The 24,515-nt window shown below is 40.3% G+C and overlaps 1 protein-coding gene across 3 annotated transcripts in view; it reads left to right on the top strand.

Moving 5' to 3' along the window:
* The window catches only part of LOC125882060 (dipeptidyl aminopeptidase-like protein 6), a 341,554-nt gene that overhangs the window by 38,403 nt on the left and 278,636 nt on the right, over positions 1 to 24,515 (top strand). The window contains exon 1 of one of the 3 annotated variants that reach the window (XM_049565695.1): positions 511 to 855. The exons of the other annotated variants lie outside the window; for them this stretch is intronic. Coding sequence (XP_049421652.1) covers positions 805 to 855 — 51 coding nt within the window. The 5' untranslated portion in view covers positions 511 to 804. Of the gene's footprint in view, positions 1 to 510; positions 856 to 24,515 lie in introns of those variants that run through there. 3 annotated transcript variants of the gene reach the window in all.

Raw genomic sequence — 24,515 nt, 5'->3', positions numbered from 1 at the left:
TGTTTTGTTATAGTTTTGCTGTTGTTAAACGTGGACCCCTATGACTCCAATTCATCACAAATTTTCTTTGTTTTTTGGATTCTTTGTTCACCATAAAGGCATATAAGAAAACCAGTTTTCTTCACAAGTTCAAAGTAACATGGAGTTAGCAATTGATATAGAAACTATCATTGTGTGGGTGAAGTGTTCCTTTAAGTTTCAACATTCACCACGCATAAGAGTCCATCATTCATAAGCAGCTAGACAGAGATCAAATTTATGGGAGGACATGCACACCTGATGTTCATGTAAATGCACCGGCATCAGTTTTTCTGTAGGTTAAAGCTTATTGCCATCGCTGTCCATCATTTTTAAATGACAGGCCTACCAACAACAGCAGCGTGGACAGCACACACAGAGAGCAGCTCCCCAGACACCAATGTAAGGAAGAGGGATTTTCTGTGTCTCTGAAATTAACAGAGAGCATCTCCTGCGCATCATCCTCAGCGCTGATCCGAGTGGTCCATTAACCACTCAAACTTATCTCCCTCTCCGCTTTCATTATTCCACCTCTCTGTGATTTACTGTTTTGTATGCAAGGGAGGAGAACTCTTCATTTTTAACAGTACACCGAGGAGAGCCCACGTTGTTTTCCTTTTTTTCCTTAATCAATCCGTTCGGTTGTAAGCCCACCCACTTATGAACCGGCTCACTACCTAAGGGTCTGGCAGCGAACTGGCGGGGACGGAGAGCTGACACCAGCTGTCTCAAAGTCTACAAATCTGAACCTTTCGGGAGCAGATCGGAGCCGCGGAGACAGGAAACATGAAGGAGAAGAGTCTGATCGAGACTGCAAAGATGCAGGGCAACGTAATGGTAAGGTGGCTTTTCACACATTTTGCATGACGCCGATGAAACGATGTCGATCCTTATTAAAATCTCCAGGAAGTACCCAGCTTCTAACAGAGACGCGCTTTGGCGCACGAGTGATGCGTTTGGAAAATTAGTGTATTTCAGATTTGGGTTGCGTTTTAACCCGCTGAGGTGATTTCTGATAGTTCACGCCCTTTTTTTGATTTCACGTGCACCCCTCTGTCTGCAAACGCGCGAGCTAACGATGCCCGTGAGGATATGAATCATAGTTAAAGGAGTTGGAAAGTTTTGTCCCGTTTTTATGGGGCCGATCATAATGACTGCTGAGTTTTGGCTTTGCCGCGTGAAGCCTTTGAGGGCAGAGGTAACCTTTTGCCCAAGGAGGGTCCCATTAATATTTTACTGCATCTAAAGCTGCGAGGTGCAGGATATATTACCCTGGCTGTCCTTCTGCTGGGAGCTGCAGGCATCTATATGGATGTATGAGCGGGGTGAATACCAAATGTCCCTGTGGGACTCTGTCAGATATTAAGGGCCAGTATCATGACTTTTTTAAGGCGTTTGATTCTTCAGATATTTAGACTTCATTGTGCATTACCACATTATTCCATGCCTTCAGACCCTCTTCTGATGATATCTCAACATGACCACACTGATTCTCTGATCAACTTTGTCCTGAGCAGCTGAGTTTAATGCTAATTTCTCGATTTGCCCCATGATTGCTTTATTTATAGCTGAATAAGCCGTGCTCTGCAAACACTCAAGGCCATTTTGGAAGATGTGGGCCACAGCTGTGTGGAGTCAGGCTTTTTCTAAATGGTTCCTCCACTGAAGACGGTCTTTTCCTCCCCGTGGCCTTATTTTGTGCGGGGAGTGTGTTTATCTCTTTTATCCCTGCATAATGAAAAGTAAACACGAGTGTTTATCATGAGGATTTTGGTCAATTTCCAAATCAGAAAATCACTTGTGCTGAGTGAGAGATAAAGTGAATATTTTCACTCCAGTTGGCAGTTGATGTGGCGGTCCTATTTACATTTCACAAAGTTTTGAATATGGGGAGAATCTGGAGGCTCGGAGCAGTCAGTGTAAACAGACCTGAAGATGTGATATCCATCTGAAAGAGAGGAGATTGAGGTGTTGATAGAAGCCCTCTTGAAGGTTACAGTTACCGCGCTTCCATCTTAATCCTCATGATGTACTAGCAGCTCAGTGTAGTCTTTTTTTTAATTAAATCCTTTTCCTGACAGCTTTAGGTAAGAGTGAGATAACAGGTTAAAGTAGGCTTATACAGCCAACACAGTTCATTCTGCCTTAAATAAATACTTGGGCATCTTGGAAAATATGCATATTTGCTCTCTTGATGAAAGTTTTGTGAGAAAATTGATACCACTCTCATATTTGTCAGTTAAAATTGAAGCTACAGCCAGGAGACAGTTAGTTCAGCTTAGCAGAAAGACTGGAAACAGGGGAAACAGCTGCCAGCACATTGAAACTTGACTTTCATACAAAAACAAAGTGTAAAAATATGGCAGATTTTGAGCAGTAAGTTGAGGATGAGCCCCACATTTTAGCGAAATATTGAATGTGATATCACCTTTATCCTGCATCCTTGTCCATTTGTTTCATTGAGATATCCTCTGAAGAGTTCACAAAGGTCTGCCATTAACTCCCAGTGTTTTTTCCTGATTGTTCAGTTCTTGCTCAATTTCTTAACACACCTTGTGCTCATATAGTAGTTCTGGACTGTTTGTGAAACAGTATCCCTCTTAACCATGCTATTCATGTAAGTAATAAGCCAAAGGCATGCAAAAACAGCTGCCTCTATTATTTTCTATATACAACCCCCAAGACCGACGGGGGTGGTTGCATGCTGTAGTAGATGCAAAAAGCCGCCCCCCACTTGCTTCCTTCTTCTACGTCTCGCCTTTCGTAGCAGCTCTTCTTTTCTGCCCCCCTGGCAATTCACTTCACCGCTTGCTGTTGCTGTTTCTCATGTGTGTCGAAGACAGGATGTTGAGAACAAGAAATATCGAACTATACTTTGGTGAAGATTCTCAGTCATCTAAGTCATAGTAATCTGAAGTGCTATATTGCAGGCAAAACTCTAAATGAAGTTTAGAACTAAAGAAGTCTCTTTGATGAGAGGTGTAACGTCTTCAAGAAACTCAAGCAAGTCCAGTTTCCTACGATATAGCACTTAAGATTTGGAGCTATAGGCTATGACCCACATTTGGGTCATTAGGAAGACATTCTAAAAAGACATTGTCTGGTGAGTAGGTTTGGGTACCGAACTCAGTACTTTCAAGGGTACCGACTGAATTATGCAAGTCCTACAGAGTACCAATTCATGTTAAAGGTAGGATCTGGAGGATTTTCCAGTTGCTGTTTGTAAACACACATTCAAATTTGGCCCCTCCTATCAGGCTCAACTCTCCCGGGTGTACAGAGCCCGGAGGTATGGAAGAAGGCTTCACAGAAGAGGTTCAGGCAAGGCTCGCGCTAGTGCACGCTCGGACACGCTCGGGCATGGCACCTGCGCTCTCTCGCTGGCTGGGGAAATCTCTGCCCAGAAGCGGTCCGAACTCACAGAAACATCAAAATACAGTTAAAGGGCAGGAGCTCTGCAAACAGAGTCACCCAAGCCCATAGGTGATGATTAAGCAGGATTTAATTTGTATATGTCTGTATTTTGTTTTGTTTGAAAATCCTCCAGATCCTACCTTTAAATCAATCAGTGCTACATTTTGGTACCTGAGAGTGCATCTGGGTGAAGGCACTGCAAAGCTCCCTGAGGTCAGGAATTCAGCCAGTGAGCTGAAACTATCACTGTGTGCCAGTGGGTTTTGGCGTTTGGTCTATTTTCTTTTCTATTTCATTTTAGAAATAATCATGTTCCACTGCAGTTTGTGATTGTGTTTTAAAGTTCTTGCTTATTCTGCATATTTGTCAGTCATGTGTAAGTAGAGAGCGAGAGACAGACAGGCACAAAGTTAGCTTTCTGTGTGATCACAAAAGAGCAGAGGAACAGAACAGCTTGATTGTAGCTTGTTCAAAAATTACATTTTTGTTATTACAGAGAGAATAAGGTACCCAAAAAGGTACCGTTATTCCAGACACTGAGACAGGTATCTGTATCAGTTCAAATATGAATGGTACCCAACCCTACTGGTGAGTCACAGCTCCGGAGACTTACTTGTCCGGTGAGAAATCGAGTTAAATTAATGGATGACTACACATGACTTTAAGCTAATGCAGAGGTGGAAGACGTACAGATCTTTTAATGAAAGTAGTAATAACTGTGTGTGGTCTTCTGTCTTTAGAGGATGGGAAGTGCGGTTAGATGGATGTTCCTCTTTGACCACAGCTGCATAAAGCACAACTACAGAGACATATACATGACATAAATCCACATACTTTGTTTGCAAACCTTCATAATTCAGTTAAAGTTAGAGAGATATAGACATTTGTTTTTGTACAGATGAAACATTAAGTTCTCAGCTAGAAAGCACACATTTTCCCAAACATCAGACTACTGCTTTAGATGTTGTGTGCAAAGCAAACAGAAACCCCAGATCATCCAAACTACCCCTTAACAGCCCATCCATTCTTCTGAAACTGGCAACAAAATCATGATTTCTTTCAACCAGCTTCCCTCAGTTGGAGCAACAGTGGAAATGCACCTGCTGTAAAAAGACTTCCACATTGGCTTTATTTCTGAGAGGAGTCTGCTGCCAGACTCTTGACATTTGTTGATCCACTTTGGCCTCTTCAGTGAGATCTACACATTTATAATCCAGAACTGAGCTAGGCCTCATTGTACTGTAGCTCTCTGGGCGCTTACCTTGCCTCCAGACAGAAAGAAAAACAGATTACTACTTTTCATTTTCTGCATTTGGAAAATAGTCGATTGTTTCCATTGCCTTATTGATGTACTCGTGTTTATATCCCTGAAGTCACTGTTTGATTTATTGACTCAATCAGCTGTAAAATTATTCAACCTCCAGGGTTTAATTAACATGTGGCAACATAGAAAGGACATGACAGCACAGTAGCATGACGGGTTTATTGCACCAAATGATTGCTTCCTGCGCAATAAGCTCATACTCATGGGGACGGAGACTAACTGTAGTGTCTCAGTAGGAAGTCGTCTCATAACAAGGGAGAATACGCACAGCGGGATTTCTGACCACCCAAAATGACGGACATTTTTGTCGCCCGTTGGGTATTCAGTGAAACAGGTAGCACTTGAAAACAGATGCCAAAACAGCCCCAAGGTGTTATGCCTGCACAGGCAATTGCAGCTAGTCTGCATTCAGTCGCCTAGGGGGTAATGACAGCAAAGATGTTACCATGGGATACATAGGCTATTATCTCACCCATTCACTTGCTATACAGTGTGAGGAGCGCCGTGTGCTTGATGTCTGCAAATGTATGGCTTCTGGCACAAGTGCGAGACCATCCTGAATCGGCTCAGATGTTCTCTCTCCAGCTCTTTCACTCCATTTGTGTCTAATTGTTCCCTGACATGGAAAACATCCTCCTTCAAGGGTGCAGACGGCAGTGTTGTTGAACAACTAATGATTTGTTTCTCTGGGCTGAAATGAAAAAAGAAAAAAAAAATATAGAACGGAGTGGGAGATTTATCTCTGTAAAAGAGGAGAGGCTTTCAAAACACAAACCGGGACGGGTCCTGTTGTCACGGTTATTATATTTGAGACGGGTTTGAGTCCTCAGTTTGGGTAAACACTTGTGCTCCTCCCGTGACGGCTTCCATTGTCTCATTAACTTCAAAGTGTGTGTGACTGCATGATACAAAGATTCAATTTAAGCTGTCTCAACTTTAGAAGTATTAAAAGGTCACTTTTGGGATATTTGGTTTCAAGTTATTGTTTGTTACTGTACCTTTTGAATATTGAAGCAAATACTTTGGCTTTTCTGCACTGCAGTTTCTTGTTACCTATTGGCCGAAATATACAGCTATAAGCTAAAGCAATATATTGCAATAAATAGTATCGCAATACTCAACATACCACAATATATTTAAAATCGCAATAATATGGTATCTTGTTGTAAATATAATAATATTGTACTGTTGGGCCTCTGGTGTTTACCACCCCTATTATATTGTCACGGTATGATTCCTCCATATTGATAATATTCATAAAAGAGAAAACAGCCAAGGCTGTCCTCAGATGTTAAACAGCCAGGGCTTGACAATAACAGTTTCCAGGTTGCCATTGGCAACCATTTTGAGAAATTGGCAACCAGTTCTTGGCCTTTGGCAACTAATTTTTCACATATAATATAAAGGGAGAGCAAACAGCAAATTGTGCCCCCAGAATAAATATGTCTTCATCTAAATATGACCGTTACAGTCAGAACCAGAACCAGATAATGCTGCACGTTAAATTGGTGTGGTTGTTTGCATGTGCACAGGCATCTGTTTTAGAGACAGTTGTGAAGCAAATTAAGTTGTTTGACTGTGGGGTAAAATGTTCGACTAACCTGTCGACATCATAAATGACCTGACAAGCTCAAGAACGGATCAGGCATTCAGGAGGTAGATGATGCTAGCTATCCTGGACTACATGACATTTTTTTTTTTTGTTGTTGATGATATAATGTTGTTCTGGGATATTTGCTTTCAGCTTTCAGATTTTAGAAAAGCCAGCTAAGCTATTGTTAATCTGTCAGTGCTGTCATTCCCTGTAGAGACAGCATCACACCAACTCCGTAAACAAATGGCCAATTTAATGGACAATTCTACCAAAAAAATCCTGAAAATTTAGCTAATTCATTTTTTGGGGTGAATTGTTATTTTTAAGGATTTTTTTTTTAGGATAAAAACATGATTTATAAAATATTTGAACTGCTTTAATTTCTTTAACTTCAAAACTTGCCCTGTGCAAAAAACGCAGTGGTTTCAAACTAAAATGGAAAACTTCAAACAATTAAAAAGACGTGTCAAAAGTGTTCAAAATCTAAACTAACAGTACACACTGATAACATCAGTATAAAAATGTACTGCTATAATCATACATTTGTGAAAATCTTTGCCTTTTAAAGATGTGTCCCAGATTTTTATCAACTCAGTCAGATTTCTACAAACACATTATTTAATCAGCTGTAAAAGGAGTTCGCTCTATCACAAGGACTTCTGTCTCACTTCCTGGTTTCCAAAAAGGTGGAAATGGAGCTCAGGTACTTTGTACTTTTGAGATAAATTCTTTAAATATTCTTGCTATCGGATGTGTCTTAACCATAACATATCAACTTGTAGCCCTTCTAAATCGGAACTGAATAAGAATTATGGTTTCAAAATGAGTATTTTGATTACCATTATGGTGGTCATCAAGGTCGTGCTGTAAGATTGCTTATACTGGCAAACTATTGTGTTTAATTCATCTTAATTTGTCTAGTCCCTCAAACAGTGTTTAAATTATGTTAAATCTCATTTTTTTATCATTAAGCATAAAGCTTAAGTCCAACTGCATAGTATCCTAATTACTCAAAATATAAGGTGACTAAAAATCACAACTATATTTCAGTTTTAGTAACTAAAAGCTGATTGACAGGATGGCAGTCACTTTTAAAAGATAATGTTGATCCCCTGACAGGTGATATTTTACAGATTATTCCACAGTGATAAGGTCCGTGTACAAACTGCCACCTTTATTGGACATCAGCCTAATTTGCTGCCTGTTATGTTTTCCCCAGAGCTCAGACTGGAGGCAGATGTGGTCCTGTTTACATACTGGTGAATGCCTCTGTTTCGTACCTCAAACAGCTGTTTGTGGTGTATTACAACTGCGTGTGCGCCTTCAGGCTGATGAGTGCATTTTGATGGAGGACCACCCTGCATGATTCAGTGCTCCACTACACAGTTAATGCCTTTTCAATACAAACTTCATGGCTCCGGGCCAACTTGTGGGTGTTATGTCAATAGCTCACTTCACTTGTTTTCATGCCCGGCCATTTCAAACCACGTGAAGAAGAGGTGAAATCACAGCGCTGTTTGTCCACCTCCGCATGCATGCTGCTTTATTGATTGCTGTGCAATGCCTGCTGCACCCTGCACCGTGATTTTCCAGACATCTGGTATCTGTGCACCTGTTACCGCTGTCTTGTAGTGAGTGAGTCAGCATTACCATCACAGCTCCTTTGACATTGTTGTGCTGCGCTCTGAAGCTTTCAAAAATATCAAAGAGATCTGGGATAAGGTGTTAAGGCATACAGTATGGTGATGTGATGGAAAAGCTACACAGGGCTGCAGCTAGCTATTCTTTTTATTACCTAATGATCTATAGACTAATATTTTGAGTAATGAATGTATTGATTAGTCTTTAAAATGACAGAAAATAGTGAATGATGTCCATTATCAGTCCCACCAGTTTCATCTGTACTTGTTTTGTTGGCTCAGCAGTCACAAACCCAGCTGTATTTGATTTAGTCATGTAAAGTAGAAAAAGAAACCCCACAAAAATACTGAGTTTAACAACACATTCTCACTCCAACCTTGTCACATATCGATATTTGGTCATGGACTTTCCATGTCCACAGACAACGTTCTTGAACGCTGTGTCAAGGTCTGCCTATTACATGCGTTGTCTTCTTTCAAAATACACTTCTGTTTTCACAGGAAATTTACCATTCACATACTGTCTCTTTCAAAATAAAAGCACTATGTCGGTATAACACCGCTAATTGACTTTTTTTTTTCTTTCCAAAAACACGTGGGTGGTTTTAGGAAAAAAAGAACAGAACTGAATTTATAATCTTACAGGAAATGAGCACCGCTTTCCTGGTTAAAAGTTGGTGTTTGTTGGACCCATCCACCACCCCTTCCCAACCGCCCGACTCAGACTTTCGTCGCCTTCGCTATCATTCTTGTCCCGCCACGTTTCTCACTGACATTGCCAAGCACCATTAAACTGTAACGGCCACGTAAAAGACAGCTTTGTTCATCAGTGTCTGACGCCACAAGTCACAGCCCAAACACCTGATTTTGACCACTTCGGAGTGAGACTGGGTTGAATTTAAAAATCTAAAACCAAACGTTTGTTTATTTCCTTGATAAATGACTTAAAGGGATGGTTCAGATCTTTCGATGTGGGGTTGTATGAGGTACTCATCAATAGGTAGTGTATTACATACAGTAGATGTTGGTCGGCACAACCCCAGTTTGGAGGAATAGGCAGGAGTACTCACACAGAAGCTAAGCAATGTACTGCTGTGGATGGGGCAGCAATAAAATGTATTTTAGCCACCTAAAAAAATCACCATCAGCTTAAGTGTATGCTATATCTGAAATATTTTTTACTGATTTACTGTGCTGTCACATAGCGATTTCCAATAGGGAACTGAAGCCATTGTAACGCTCTCCTCAAAGCCAGACTCCAAAAAGAGTAATTTAACAAAGCTGAGAACAGGAGCTGCTGGTCTACTGCTGCCTTGACAGGTTAGTTTGTTTGTGTTAATGTGTAATTTTGGTGAATCTGAACTAACTGTTGTAAATGCCAAAGTCACACAATAACACAAACAAACAAGGTGATCAAAGCAGCGGTAGACCAGCAGCTTCTTTTTCACTGAACTTAAATTACCTTTTTTGTCAATGGACTCTGGTGGTATTGTTGAAAGCATAGATGGTGACCTGTGGCCTTTAGCAGCTTCCCCGTCAGAATGGGCTGTCTGCTTTAAGCAGTGAAAATATTTTATATAACGTGCACCTAAAGTGATGATATAAACTATTTTAAGTTGCGAAAATATGTTTTGTTGTTTAGATTGCTCAGCTTCTGTGCAAAGAGGAGAAGTCATGGCTTTATTTCACATCACACCAATGGAATTGCAACACATGCGCAGTGAAAGCTGGTCTGCACTTGCCAAAAGGCTCAATACCTGGTGCATTATCACAGACCATGGGGGGTGATTGATTCATTTCACTGATGCGTCCCATAAAATAAAGATGTGGGTGAGAATTACCATTAAAAGTCTGTAATAAATGACCATAAACAGATGCTTTATATTATATATATTGGCCACCATCCATTTGAATTGGGGGGGGGGCATGGAGGATGCTAACCGACATCTACTGTATGTAATACACTGACTTTGGATAAGTACCTCATAAATCCCTACTTCAAAAGGTCCAGCCAATCCCTCTAAATGATTATTCATCAATCAATTATCTTGGTGTTTGTCAGCTAATTTTCTGCAGATCAACACTTTTTTTTTCAGCACCATCTGTGCACAGAATCTTCATTTAAAGTGAGTGGTCCACCTTTGCACTTGTATTTTGAAATTCATCCCTGTGGATACTTGTGGGATATTTATGCACTTGATTGGGGTCAGCTTTTTGCAAAATCACAAATGCGTGTGGCAGGGGCTGAGGGACTTGATTTATAGTGACCTTTATGCGGGCCACAGTTTCTCAGCGGTGCCAGCTCACAACAGCAGCATTTCATTAGGCACACTGGAATCCATCATACTGAGTGTTTCCCCTTTGGCTACATTTGTTTGTCGAGCAATCAAGCGAGGCTGGCAGATGGCTGGAGTTATCAGCTTTTAGCCGCAGAAATCATATGACAGGGGTAGTTAGTTGGATTTTATTTTGTGTCATGTGAAGTCATCTTGTCTCCTAAAAACACATTATTCACCTGTTTGTGCATCTGCTTTTGAAGAAGAGTTAAAAAGAGCACAAAATGACTGTAATAGGACGTTGATGGAGCGGCTGATCAATACCAGTAATTTAGGGATCACTTTGTCTGACGTTTGAATTTCTGACTTTCAAAACTCACTTTGGAGCCTGTTCATGCTGCTTTCAGTGTGACCTGAGCAGCAGTCAGGGGCTTCACTAAAAGCAAACATTTCAACACATTTAACTCCAAGAAATCAAGAAAAATAATGATGAAAAAGTGAATCATTTCTGCTCAACTCATCTGTCTCAGAAATGATTGCCTGGTTGCCATCGGAAACCATTGGAAACCATTTTGAAAAATTGGCAACTTGGCCTTCAGTTGCCATCAGTGGCAACCACTTTTTCACATAGACAAAAAGGACAGCAAAAGGTGCCCCTCAAAATAAATAACTTGTTAATATTTTTTGCATTAGTGATATTAAAATATTGCTAGCCAGAACCAGAACCAGATAACGCTGTATGAGCGTTGGTGTCTTTACTCGCTTGCTGGCATTGAAGTATGAGATAAAACACATTTTACAAATAATTTTGTTCCGTTATTGTAATCAAGCTGTAAAACATTATTTTATTCCACATGTTCATTATTAAGCTGAAGTATAAGTGCATGGTATCCTAATTCCTCGAAATGTAAGGTGACTGAAAATGGCAACCATATTTTCAGTTTCATCAACATTATTAATTGTTAAAGTGTGGCTTTAATTTGAGACAAGTACAGGTCATCTTATAGGAATTATTCAGGATTTTGGGATCATTATGGGACTGTGGTTAATTGCCCTAAGTTAGATGAGAAAATTCACATTACTCTTACACAGCGTGTGTCCAGTAAATTTAAGGCTACAGCCCGCAGCTGGTTTGTTTAGCTTCACACAAAGACTGGACATTGGGGAAACCAGCCAGCTATCAACTCATTGTCATTGGGCTATAAGTGAGCATCTATTACCCTAGTTTTTGCAGTGTGTCTGGCATCTTTGGCCCTTGTTGGCCCTCTTCAGCCCTTGTTGGCCCTATAACAGACTGACAGGAGACACATAGGATTGGACATTTGAGGGTTTACTTGCAAGAAAGCCAAAGAATTGGCACATCATGACAATTTACAGTGTCAAACAAGCAGTTTCAGTTCACACACCTAACAGCTTTCCAATGCAAACATAAAAGGTGCTTTCTGTTACTTAGACTGCTGTTTCCTGGTATTCAGATAACCAGTTCTGGGAGCAATTGCTTCTCCTCACCTACCAAAACTCTGTCAGAGTCATATCGGGTCATCTGGCTGGAGTCATGTCAGGTCAGTTACATCATAGAGAGTGGTTTTGATCTTCTACCCTGCTCAAAACACGAAAACAAATAAGCTAATTTCACAAAATGTTGAACCATAAACAGATATACTAAAAAAGACCTAACTACTGTAACATTTTCACTGGCCTCCATCCTGCTTTCTACTGTTTACTAACCCTGTTTTTTGGTTTGTGACATTGAAAGTGACATGCCAAAAATAAAACAAAAAGGCATACATGTGTACTGTAGAGCTCTGTACACAGCCTGGTCTACATGCAATGGGAAATTATTGTTTTGCTTGTATTTAGCAGGTTTTTCTGTGTTTAAAAACCTGCGTATATGCCCTAATTTTGTTGTGAAAAGGTTATGTGTAATTGAAGTACCCTCTAGTTCAAGTCCATCAAGGGGGGGCACGATCACCCTGTGATATTTGTATAATTGTTTGGTGCTTTTAGTTTGTTTTCCAAGCTTTTCAGTGTCTTAACACATCTCGTGTTGTTGCAGTTATTTTGAACAGTTGGTGAATTTGCACCCCTTTTAACCATTGCATTCATGTGTTGAAATATTTATTTAACGTTTTATTGTTAACAGTTATTAGTCAATTAAAGGAAAATGATTTTATTTGCTCTTCAAGGCAGGATGAAACACCATCACCATGCAGCAAACAGAATTAAAATGATTTGGTTAGTTAGGGTTTCAAATCTGAGTCTTAGCCTGACATGATGGTCTGTTTCAGTTGCTTTTACACCCTGCCAGTAGTCAGATGCCAGAGAAAACAATGAGTAATTGTATTATTTGGGCGTGCAACTGCAGCCACTCAAAGACACTGAAGATCTGTTCAAAATAACTGTTATTGGCAATCAAACCTACGTCGGTAGCCTCCCAGTGCACTGGACTTATTTTTATCTTTGCTCCATTCATTTTATTCACACCACAGAGATAATTTAATTTTTAAAAACCTGTCATAGTGGCATCACACTGCGTGCTGTGTCTTATTTTTACTGCCTCATGCATGGAAATGTCCCACATAAAAATCCTTGAGATATTCAGAAGCCTTTTTTCCCTCCTTGTGCATACAGTATCTGCCGTCTCTGTCTGTTGCACCCTCTCCCCGGCCCCGAGCAATCAATCACCACTTAGCCAGGCTACACCATGCTGAGTGCTCCAGCGAAATAATGAGTATACAGTGGCTGAATATTTCATATACCCCGCCCTATCCATCCCTACATTGTTTGCATGCTTGAGATTGAGGACCCGTGCTAGTTAAGGTCTGATTGCTGCGATGTTTGTCTTTTATGAGGAGATGCAGTAATTGGGCTTGTTCAAGTAGTCATGTTGATTTCTTCTGTTTTTATGTGTCGTTATTCATCATAATGAAACTGAGATGGTCCTAGAGCGCTCAGAGAACATTCAGTATGCAATATGAGTTACAGGTAATTTTTTCACGAGGTGCACTGATGAGGTGAAACCAGGTAAAAGCCATTATCCCATTGATCTCTTTAATATACTGTTAAAAAGAAAAAGAGAGGAGTTGGAGTAGTTTACATGGTTCCACATAAACTTTACATTACCATTGACTATTAAGAACACCATAGCATATTAAAATATTTTTATCTCCTAAGTAGCCAGTGGTTTCTCAGTAATATATTACAGTATGAAAAGCAATTATTTTTCCGATGCCAGCCCACAGTTTGTCCTCTATCTCTAATGTAACAAAACGCAGCGATTCTTAATGTCAGGTGGTTATAAACTAATGAAAATATTGTGATGAATATAAGGCTGTATGCATTTTCTGCCAATAGATGCCCCAAAATCCCACACACTGAACCTTTGTAAGAAAATGGAGCTTGTCTAGAATCTTCACTGACTACCAAGACCTGAGTGTTTTGCATAAACTGTACTAGACACAGACCTTAACTCTGAAAAGCAGAACTTATTTCAAAAATTACATCAGTGTTTCAGACTGAAATCAGGAAACAATCAGTTAGTCAGTGTTGCCCTAAAGCATGGCACATTTTGTTTTGTTTGTTTAAAAGAAATGGATTCCCACTCAGTCCCAAAGTTAATTGATTTAAGATGCAGATGATAAAATCAGTTTTCCCATCAGTGTAACCCACCATTAGAGTGCATGAAACAGAATTTTAAAGCTCTGTAATTGTACGTTTCATGCAAATAAGCACTTCGGGAGTTAACTCAGCCCTCTTGGTCGGCTGCCTGCCGCGGGACTTGTGCTGCTCCTTGCTGAAACCAGATGCTTTCACACACTTTATATATATATATTGATATATCTTTTTTAAAGGTTTTGGGGGTATTTTTGCCTTTATTAGTCAGGACAGTCTCAAGTGTGAAGAGGGAAGAGAGAGGGGATGACATGCAGCAAAGGGCTGCAGACTGAACCCACTGCCACTGCGGTAAAGACGATACCTCGTACATGGGACGCCCCCGCTTTAATCACTGAGCTGTTGGGCACCCTGCAATTTCTGTTCTTTATTCTGGTGATTCAACCTGGAGAGTTTCACGGAGATTCAAATTATAGAGGTGCTTCAATTGTCAGTCACCTGAAATTGTCTGGGAGGAAAAATGAAAGAATTCCAGGAAGCAGGGGTGCCTGGAGTAGCTCCTCCCACCTTTAAATTCTACAGCAAAAAAATCAAAAACAAACAAAAAGACCTGTCTGAATGTTTTTTTTTTTTAAAAATTATTATTCATTTTTAAACTTGTCAGAATGTTTGTGTTCTATGTGTCTCTAATTCAAACATTCCGACAGAATGCAACCAAAGGAGTGACACGCATTCCAGAACTCTTCAGAAACCAGTAAATACACCTCAGGATCCCAACAGAGTCACTTCATCTGGTATCAGCTACACACAAGTGTGTGAGTACAGTCTACGAACAACTGTGCTCTACAAGAGACAATTACAGTCTACAACAGACAGCTCAGGTCTGCTAGAGAAAACTCTTCGACAGACAACTACCGTCTGCTAGAGACTGTGCCATGGGTAAAAGAAAGAACCCAAAAAAAGGCAGTCGGCAGGACTGTCAGCCACCTCCCAAAGACTCCCTCCATCTGCAAGCTGAACTTGACTGTGCTCACGAGCAGATCTACCAGATGAAAATGAGATTCAAGACCTGGTGGATTTCAAGAAAGAATCCCTAAAGGAAAGGGAGAGCCTTTGCCACACCATCAACAGCAGATTCATGAGAGGGACACTAGAATCCTGGACCTCATGAAGGAGAGGAACGATCTCTCCCTGAAGGTCACTGAGCTCTCAAACCAGCTGTGGAGCAAAGTAGGTGAACTCCTGTTTCTCATGGCAGAGAAAAAAAAGACCTGGGAGACGGAGGTATAACAGATGGAGGGAGAGAACAAGCAACTGGAGGAAGAGAAGAATGAACTGGAGGAGCTCTGTCTGGAAATGAAGAAGAAGAAAAGAAGTTTCTTGTTTCGCAAGAAGACCGAGCAAAATGCAGCAGAAGAAATAAATGGAGGAGATGGCTGAGATGAAAAAGAAAGACACACAGGAGAAGGGGGAGAAAGAAAAGGAGGAGAAGAAAAAGAAGAATGGATTTTGGAGCTGGATGCACAACAACGGGAAGTGTGACAGTGACAGAAAGGTGAAGGAAGCTGCAAGTTGTTCAGCTCAGGTTGAACCACAGTAAGTCCCCCTTCCTCCCTAAACCTCCCTCCTTCATCTCCCTCACCCTCTCCTTCTATTCACCTTTCCTCCCTAAATCTCACCTCCACCCTCTACCCGCCTATCCTGTTATGTGGCTCAGAAAGCCACAGAAGTAGAGTTACTGGTATCTGTCATTGCCTTTTTTTAGTAAAGATACTACAGGTAAAAACATTTTTTTATGCACTGGTCAATTTTGAGATTTTGGGCTTTTTTGCTTCCATAACATGTCTTCTTCAAGACTAGTGGAGCAGAAACATCCAATTTAGGGGTTTATTTTAGTTCAGATTTCTTTCTGGAACTATATGCAAATGAGTGCATATTTAATTAGTTAAATCTCACCTCCAGTAGCACTTACATACACCACAATTTCCAGTTTTGTTCCAATCTATATTCTGAAGGTTTTCACATATCATTCATAGCCTAATGTATATAACATTTATTCCTTATGGTGAGAATTTAATTTTTTTATGGCCATTGACAGTGTGTCCTGTTTTATGGAGTAATGAAAAGAGATATCTTAAATTCCTTCTGTAAAAAAAACAATGTTGATTCTGATATTACAACACAAGAATTTTGAATCTGGTTTTCTGTTCTGGAACTGTGTTCAAATTAGTGCATACAAATAGACAGTGCACCATTTGCTTATTTAAATGTAACATTTCAGGAAACTTGAAATGTATAATTATTGTCTTAAAGGTGTGCAGGATATAGTGGGGTACACTGGCAGAAATATAATATAATACCATGTGTTCCTTACTGTAGAATCCCCTGGAAATAAGAATTGTTGTCTTTTTGTTACCTTAGAATGAGCCATTTATATCTACATGGGATTCAGGTCCTAGTCCATGGAGTCTGCCATATTGGACTGTCATGTTTCTACAGTAGCACGGAATGGACAAACCTAACACTTGGTCTACAAAGAGCCTTTTGCGTTTTTGCGTTGGCCTCCGCAGTTAGCAGTCCCTTGCGTATTTTTTTTTTAAGCCTGAAACTGCTTTATTCAGTACTTTCACCGGTTTAAATTACCGGATCCATTTGCTTTGGAGAGGAGGATACCTCTGTGAATAATTTAGTTCCCGGTAAAAACCTCCTGAACATCTGGATCTGAAGTTATCAGAGAAAAAAGGTGAGCACACATTAGAAGGTGCTTGGCTAACAGCCTGTCTCTGTCACGCCAAACAGCTCTAGAAAAACACTTATTTGTAACATCAGTCTGCTTTATTCTGTGTTTTTTCTGGTTTTAATCACCTTGTCTGTTTGTTTTCGGAGAGGAGACCTCTGTGGATAATTCGGCTCCTGGTAAAAATGTCCTAAACGTCTGGATCAGAAATAAGTGAGCATGCAATAAGTTATTAGAAATAAAAGGTGAGCACACATTGGCAGGTGCTGGGCCAGCAACCCCTCTGCGACAAGCTGAACACCGTCAGAGAAACAGTGACTTGTATTGTGAAACAGCTTTATTCAGTGTTTTATCTGGTTTTATCTGGAGGAGGAGACCTCTTTGGCTAATTCGGCTCCCGGTAAAAACCTACCGAACAATGAACACTGATAGAATTCCAACCAGGAACAGTTTCAGCTGGTTGCAGTTTGCAGTCCTCACTGTTAGATGCCAGGAAATCTCCTTAAATATTACACTCCGCTCCTGTAATGTAAATAATCAACTAGGAAGTTTCATGGTGATATTAGTGAAAATTTTTAACCCCACCTAACCTGTAGCGTCTCCCTGTCATGATCAGATCAATACAACAATCAGTTATGTCACAAGTTTCCAAATGGTATTTTAGTTTCTCTGATACACAATGATATTCTGCAGGAAGACTGTAATTTTTCCCTCTCTCAACTGCATTGCTACATAACCTTGACAAAAAAATAAAGGTGAAGAAACATTCAGCGTGATGGATCACCCGTCTCAAGCAAGTTTGGAATCTACAAGTTGATTTTCTAATGCTGCACTGAAATTAATGGAAACTTCCTGCAAGAGAGAAAATTAATCTAAAAGCATATGTTATACTTTGGAAAGTGGGCAGCAATAACTGTATGTGCAATTTGTAGTTAATGGGGTAAAACATCCAAAACCACCAGTATGGTCCCTCAAGCTTAACCACAGCTTAGATACGGATTGTGCAAATGGTGCTGCAACTCAAAATCAGGATGCTTTCGGTGATATTTAGTGCTTTTGGACTGCTGGAGTGAGGTTTGGCTCTGTGTTTAAACAGGAAATGTACTGACAGAGGTCTGGACGAGCAGACGTCACATAATAAATGGACAGCAGTGCAATTAGATGCTAATTTGGTGGTCTGTTGTATCATGCTGGACGTGTACTGTATGTACTAGAAAAGTCACTCTGCGTACAGTATATTACATGTCATAAACACAGCCCCTGTTCCTCTTACTGTAATTATCTCGACCTACAATGACAAGGAAGGCTGTGAGATAACGAAAAGAAAAGATAAAGGCCGTTCTTCTCATGAAGGCCTGTTTCCTCCCTGTGCAGAGGAACTCTGTGTTTGTGCTCAGCATTAATGATGATTTCCCCTCAGTTACTCTCGTTAGGACTCTGACATGATAAGCTGGTTTCCACCACTTACTCATGGCATTGAGTGTAATTGCATTTCACAGGCTGACTGTGTGCGCAGAATGAGCAAGCGGACGACTCGACGGCTGAGTTTATCTGAAATCGCTACATCACTACAGTGTTTACCACCTTGTCTGTGTGTGTATAGATGCTTTAGATGTTTATATACAGATATATACAGTGTGTCAAGTCTGATCTGTTGCAATATAGTCTGTGAAATAAGGTAAACACGAGAAAACGAGTGAGACCGACTGACAGACAGAGGGGCAGATGGAGAGAGAGAAAAAAGGTGCAATGCCAATTTTTTGACTTTCAAATTGGACCACACAGTCCAACATGATGAGGGAGTTTGGAAACCTATTAAAAACTAAGCTGAGGAAAACAATTGGGCCATAATTCTGCCAAGATTAGCTGCATTCTGTCAGACTGGGCAAGTAAACATCTTTCCCACTCGGACTCTGACTAGAATCTTTAACTGCAAAAGGTAGCAGAAGCAGCCAAGCTTGTGACAGAGAAGTTACAGACAGAACAGAGTGGAAATGAAAAATCATCCTGTCAGGAATTTGCATGTGGAAATCTTTCAGCTGGAATGTGTTCAGGGTGACATTGAAGTGCAAATGACATTCAAGATTGTACCCGATTCCTTGCTCAGACTGCTGTTTCATTTCAGGCTTCTGCTATGTTATTTAAATTCTTCTTATTTATATATATATATATAAATATATATATATAGTATCAAATTAAATTATTGTTAAAATCGTCACAATTAAAGCAGGGGTAGGCAATTTAATGTTGGGGTTACTGGGCAAAAGTCCCAAAATATACTCTGTGCATATTGTCATTCAAGTGGACTGAAAGAAAACTAGACTCGTGCGCCTCCTCTTGACTGTGTCTTTGGGCTTTAGTAAATTTAGATTGTGATGGGGGACTTTGACCAATCACAGATCATTTCAGAGAGAGGGCGTTCCTATTGGCCGTTTTTCAAAAAACTAAAACACAATAACCGAAACCAAACACGTGTCAATATAGGCAAAGTGTTTCAGGGATGGGAAGAACAGTTAATAGTTAAGCATTTTGCTAACTGGAGCCAAAAGCTCATGGCTGCAGCTTCAAGTCCACCTTAGCTAGAGCCTTGAATCACAGTGTGCCCTCTGCCGCACTCTCCGCCACTACAGTCCATCTTACTGGGAGGATGGCAGGCAGTAGCTCCAGAGACCAACACCCAGTCAACAGCTGCAGCATCACAAATCCAGCCAGAGCAAACCCCAGCTCTGTAGGACACGACAGCCCTGCTCCCTTTCGGATCAGCAAACTTTCTGTTGCTGCCTTTACACACCACCAGCCTGCTGTGACACCTGGTGCTGGGCTGTTTGCGCTGGCTGAATTCAAGTTGCTAGAGCTGCAACTGAGCTGCTACCTATACAATCACTGGGTTACTGTATCAAATATGTGCATATGCCTGTTGTTTGTCTAGTGGTAGTGAGAGGAGCTTAGGACAGACAAGAGAGCTGTAGGAGGAGGGTGTATTTTTAAACTCTGCCAATTCATTTGCCTTCTCTAGATTTCTTCCCACCCTGGCTTTAATTATTTGTCGCAAAGAAGTGAAAGGTGAAGTCCTCACATGTCATGTTTTGACCATTTAAAGGGCCCTATACTGGAAGTTATTTAGTTTAGGATAATATAAAACAGAGAAAAGCAGCAAATCCGAAGCTGCAATAAGCAAATGCAAATGTTTGGCATTTTCACAAAAAAAAAAAAAAAAAAAAAACAGCTGAAATTATAAATCAATCGTTGACTAATCCCCGCTCGTTAGATAGCACAATTTGATTTATGCATCACTGAATGATATGACATTGATTTTCATCCTTTTTTTGCCTGATTCGAAAATGAGCCACAGCAAAATGCACTCACAAAGAATCACGATGTCTTTTATGAGGACATAAAATCAGCAAACAAATCTTGAGAATCTAAATCTGTCTTTTAATAACATTTTGGATCTAACTTATTGATCCTTTTTAAACATTAACATGGCATTTACCAGTGTACAAAGATTCAATGCTTTGCTCTGAAGTGTAGGTTGTGCTCTGTACTTTTCTGTAAAGGAGTGTCTGTTGTAAAAGCTTTACGATCAGCCTATAGGATCATTTTCTCTCCGCCTTTTGCCATCAGGCGATCTATGATTAATCTGTGCCATTTGGTCCCTGGCAGAGGAAGTTGGGGAAACTGCCGGCTAGAATTCTGGGTAATGATGTACAACTCAGTCTAACAGGGTTCTTAGCTTGTCTCTTTGGTCTCTGTGCAGTGGGGAGGGCTTTGTGCATGGCCGTACACAGGAAATTCAATTAGCCTTTTTTCTTGTGCGCTCTCAGAGTCTTGTCCATCTTATAAGTAAGTAGCTTCTGTTACAACTGTGACATCAGACAGATGCTCGGCCTCACTGTTCTGAGCTGCTGTTGAACTCCCTGTTGTGTGGCAGAGGTGCCATAGGCACTTCCCCGGTTAGAGTGGCTGTCTAATGAGATCATTAAAGCTAGCCAGACAGAAAATGAAAAAGCACCTGTTGTAGAGGGGGATGTTGTGTATTCCCTAAACATTAGAAGAATATTACCTCACAGTGCACTGGGACGCTATGCACTGCTAAATTAACTTTTGTGCATCCACGCCTTGTGTGTTGCTGATATATTATTAATTATGATATGGATGTTAGGGATTCATTTGAATTAATTGGAGGCCTCTTAAATGCCTCACGGATTGCCATTTTCTCTCCACAATAGATGTAACACTCAGGGCACAATCACGCCATGCATATTTGATTTTTTCTAACTCTAGAGAATTGAAGTTTGATTTTTTTAAGATAACAGCAACACAAAAAGATCCAGCTGCCTTCCAAGAGTGCTGTGATGTGGTTCATTAAAAGAGAGAGCACAATCCCCAAACATCAACAGTAAAAAGACCCCAGAATACAACGTTTGATGGATAGAAGCAGACAAACATTTTGCATCTGATAGCCAGCGGATACTTGTGCTTGCAAAAGCTGGAGTAAGGAAATGAAGTGAGGGGGAGCATGGAGTCATGACGAGGTGAAATGCCTCCTCAATGTAGGCAGATACTCTTCTCTCAAGATTTATTATGACTCCCCCCTGCTGCCAGAGTCTGTAACTTTGCAGGGTTGAGGTTGAGGTTATCAAAACTCTGGCATATAAAGCAGCTACAGTGAGTCTGTATAACTCTGGTTTACAAGACCTGGTTGATTTACTGTATCTCAGAAAGATCTAACATAAATGAAAATGACAAAAGTGTGGTTTTGTTAGCTGATTTACACCAACGGTTTAAGCCAAGATTCAATACTTTATTTGCATTTCAACTACAGCTGCAAAAATTAATTGATTAGTCGTCAACAAATTGAATCAATTGCCTACTAATTTGATAACTGATTAATCACTTTGAGCACTTGCTTTAGAAAAAGTTTCTTAGTTTCTTTACTCCTCCATTTTTGGGTCATGGACATAACAAGGCATTTAGTATCGTCATGTTGGGCTTTGGGAAGCACTGATATTTATCACTATTTTCTGACATTTTGTAGACCAAACAACTAATGATTAATTGAGAGATTAATCGATAGTGAAAATAATTATTAGTAGCAGCCCTAGTTTCGACAAAGCTGATAGGAATTTGGTTTGGTGAGCTCACACAACAAGAACCCAGCTCACATAACGACCTCCTTAGGACATAGAAATAGAGGTGTGGACCTGAGTCACATGAGTTGGACTCAAGACAGACTTTATTTACAAATTTGATGACTGTAGACTCAACAAAATCAAAAAAGACTTGCAACTTGACTTGAGACCTCACTTGCACATGTGCTTTTTGCCTTGAAAATACTTCCTACCTTCCCCTCAGGCTAAAGATGAAAAGGTATGTCATGTAAATATTGTACCATGTATGTAGACTTCATTCATTCATTCATTTTAAGGCTTTTCGTAGTCTCTCTGCCAGATCGAGGAGATCAGGTCTGATATCCTAGATCCTAGTGCCTTACACGCCAATACGTACTTTAAGATCCTTGGGCAGAGGTATTTTTGCTGTTCCAGAGGTCTGGCTGAAAACTGAGGGGAATTTGCAGTCAGAGCTCTGTAACAATCTGCTTGAGGAAATCAAGCTGACTGAGTCAGTGATCTCTTTTAAGGTTCGTCTTTAAACAAACTTTTACCAGACAGTCTTGAATTTTAGTTTCCTTTGTACTGTCTTTGATTTCCTCAGTTTTGTACACCAAATTGTTTTTTGTTAATCTGCTTTCTTTTAAAACCTGTTGGCTCTATGATTTATTTTTTTTATTTTGCTTATTATTAGTAACGCTTTTCATTTACAGCAAGACAAGTCTTATATCCCTAGATCCACTTTGTTGAATCAAACAGACAGCATCCAGTCAAGTTACAGCTGAGGACCATAAGAAACTAACATAACGTTACTGAGCGCCAGTCGGAAAAAAAATGATACCAAAGATAATTTTGTTTATGTACAAAAACTGCGCAGTGATCAACAAAAAAGGAATTTCAGGTTGAAAATTACAGACAGAGACATAATTCGACCTTCGTTTGACATTTGAAATTGCCAAAGAACATCAAGTAGAGGCTAATAATAACATAGTGAGCTATGGCTAAGCTAAAGTTATCTTAACAGCAAAGTTGAACAAACTTGTTTCAACAAATAAATGCTAATTTTAAAAAGCATTCATGATTTTTGTAACATTTATATTGGCATTATCTTAGACGCTTTGCTTAACTAAAGACTGATGACTTTCTCCCTGATTTTGTGTTTAGATGGGCAGATACAATTTCAGAGTTCAAAAAAACTCCCTGCGTTGCAGAACCAATAGTAAATCTGCAGGGCGGTCCTTTGGTGGCTCACTGAACTCTTGCGCTCGTAAACATAGTCCGACTAGAAACACATGTAGCGGTACAAAATGGCTCAAGTCGCTGTAAGTCCTTCATTTCCACAATCTTGTGGACTGAGCACATGTTTGATAAAACGGAGTTAAATCTCTTGGCATACATTTTCAGTATCTCTGTGTGTTTGTGTCCTTGCAGACGAGAAAAGGGGGAGCGCACATTTCCGGGAGGGCGTGTCCTTTTCAAAAATGCAAGAGGTGTTGCTTTGTTGCCGGCCATTTCCTCTGGTGTGTTAAACACACTTTAGAAAGGAGTATCCCCAGACTATCAGAAGGCGGAGATCTCTGATTGTCTGGTGGCGAGACTAGCATTGTCTTGAGGACCCATTACAACTTCTTTAGTACTTGAAACTCAAAGTTGAGGAGTCAATACTTGCCTACCTTGACTTGGGACTTACTTGTGACTTGCAAAACCATGACTTGATACCACCTCTGCAGAGAAATACATTAATAATGATAAATCATCAAAAATGGGGATAATATCAGTGCCACACCAGCTACACTGCTCACAGTTGTATATAGTACAATACATACATACCCTTACAGTATCTTACAGACCTGAATAGTAGCAGCACATTAATGATTAAGAGTGAAGGGCACAGATAGCCTTTGGGTAAGTGCCGTTGCAAAACATGGCTGTCCCGGTTCTGATTCTTTTCAGTCTCCAGCCGATGACATTTGGTCATACTTGACTGTAATCAATACTTTTCAGCTGCATTGCTCAGAGTATATGAGCAAGTGATATACTGTAGTTCAACAGTTGCTATACATCCACCTACAACAGTTGAACTATGACGTTTCTGCTCAGCTACACCAGTCTACTGTCTCTACTGTATATTACACACAGATCCAGTGAACCTTTACCAAACACACTGTGCTGTAGAGTCTCAAACAGGCTGCTCAGTGAAGCTGAATTAATGGATTACAGTAGCATCCCGGGCTTATTTTCCAGTCCCCACTGATCGGGCAGATGCTCACTGGCAGGTATCCACCCCAGCAGTGCAGTATGGGCGTAGTGGCACACTAGTGCATCTCTACACACACTCATGCATACACAGACATATTAATACAGGTCGTTTAGAACAAGAAGGGAGATTTACAGTGGCTGCATTATGGCTGGCGGAATACCAATATTTTTATACTAATGTCAAGAGTCAACTTTGGCTCGTGGCCGTATGTTTAGTAAAAGCTTCTCTTAAATCAAGCTTTATGGGAGGCCGTTGAGAACTTATGTTTATTAAATGATACAGGCTGTTTCATCTCTTGACCGACCCAACTCGATGTTTTGGGAAATAAATGCCCCTTGACCTTATCCAGCCTCCCTCAGGCTGATTGGCACGTGTGCATCAGTGTCACACTTTAAATGTTCGTTAGCAAATATTTGGGAATTATTTCTTTAAAATGCTGGCAGGAAAGGGTTAAGATGGGTTAGGAAAAAGTGTTCTATTTTATCCAATGTGATATTGCCATAGATCACGTCATGCACACTTTTAGATG

The sequence above is a fragment of the Epinephelus fuscoguttatus genome, linkage group LG21 (genome assembly GCF_011397635.1).
Source record: "Epinephelus fuscoguttatus linkage group LG21, E.fuscoguttatus.final_Chr_v1".
Taxonomy (NCBI): Eukaryota; Metazoa; Chordata; class Actinopteri; order Perciformes; family Serranidae; genus Epinephelus; species Epinephelus fuscoguttatus.
Note: the sequence above shows the minus strand (reverse complement) of the source record. Positions and strands in the feature narration are given on the sequence as shown.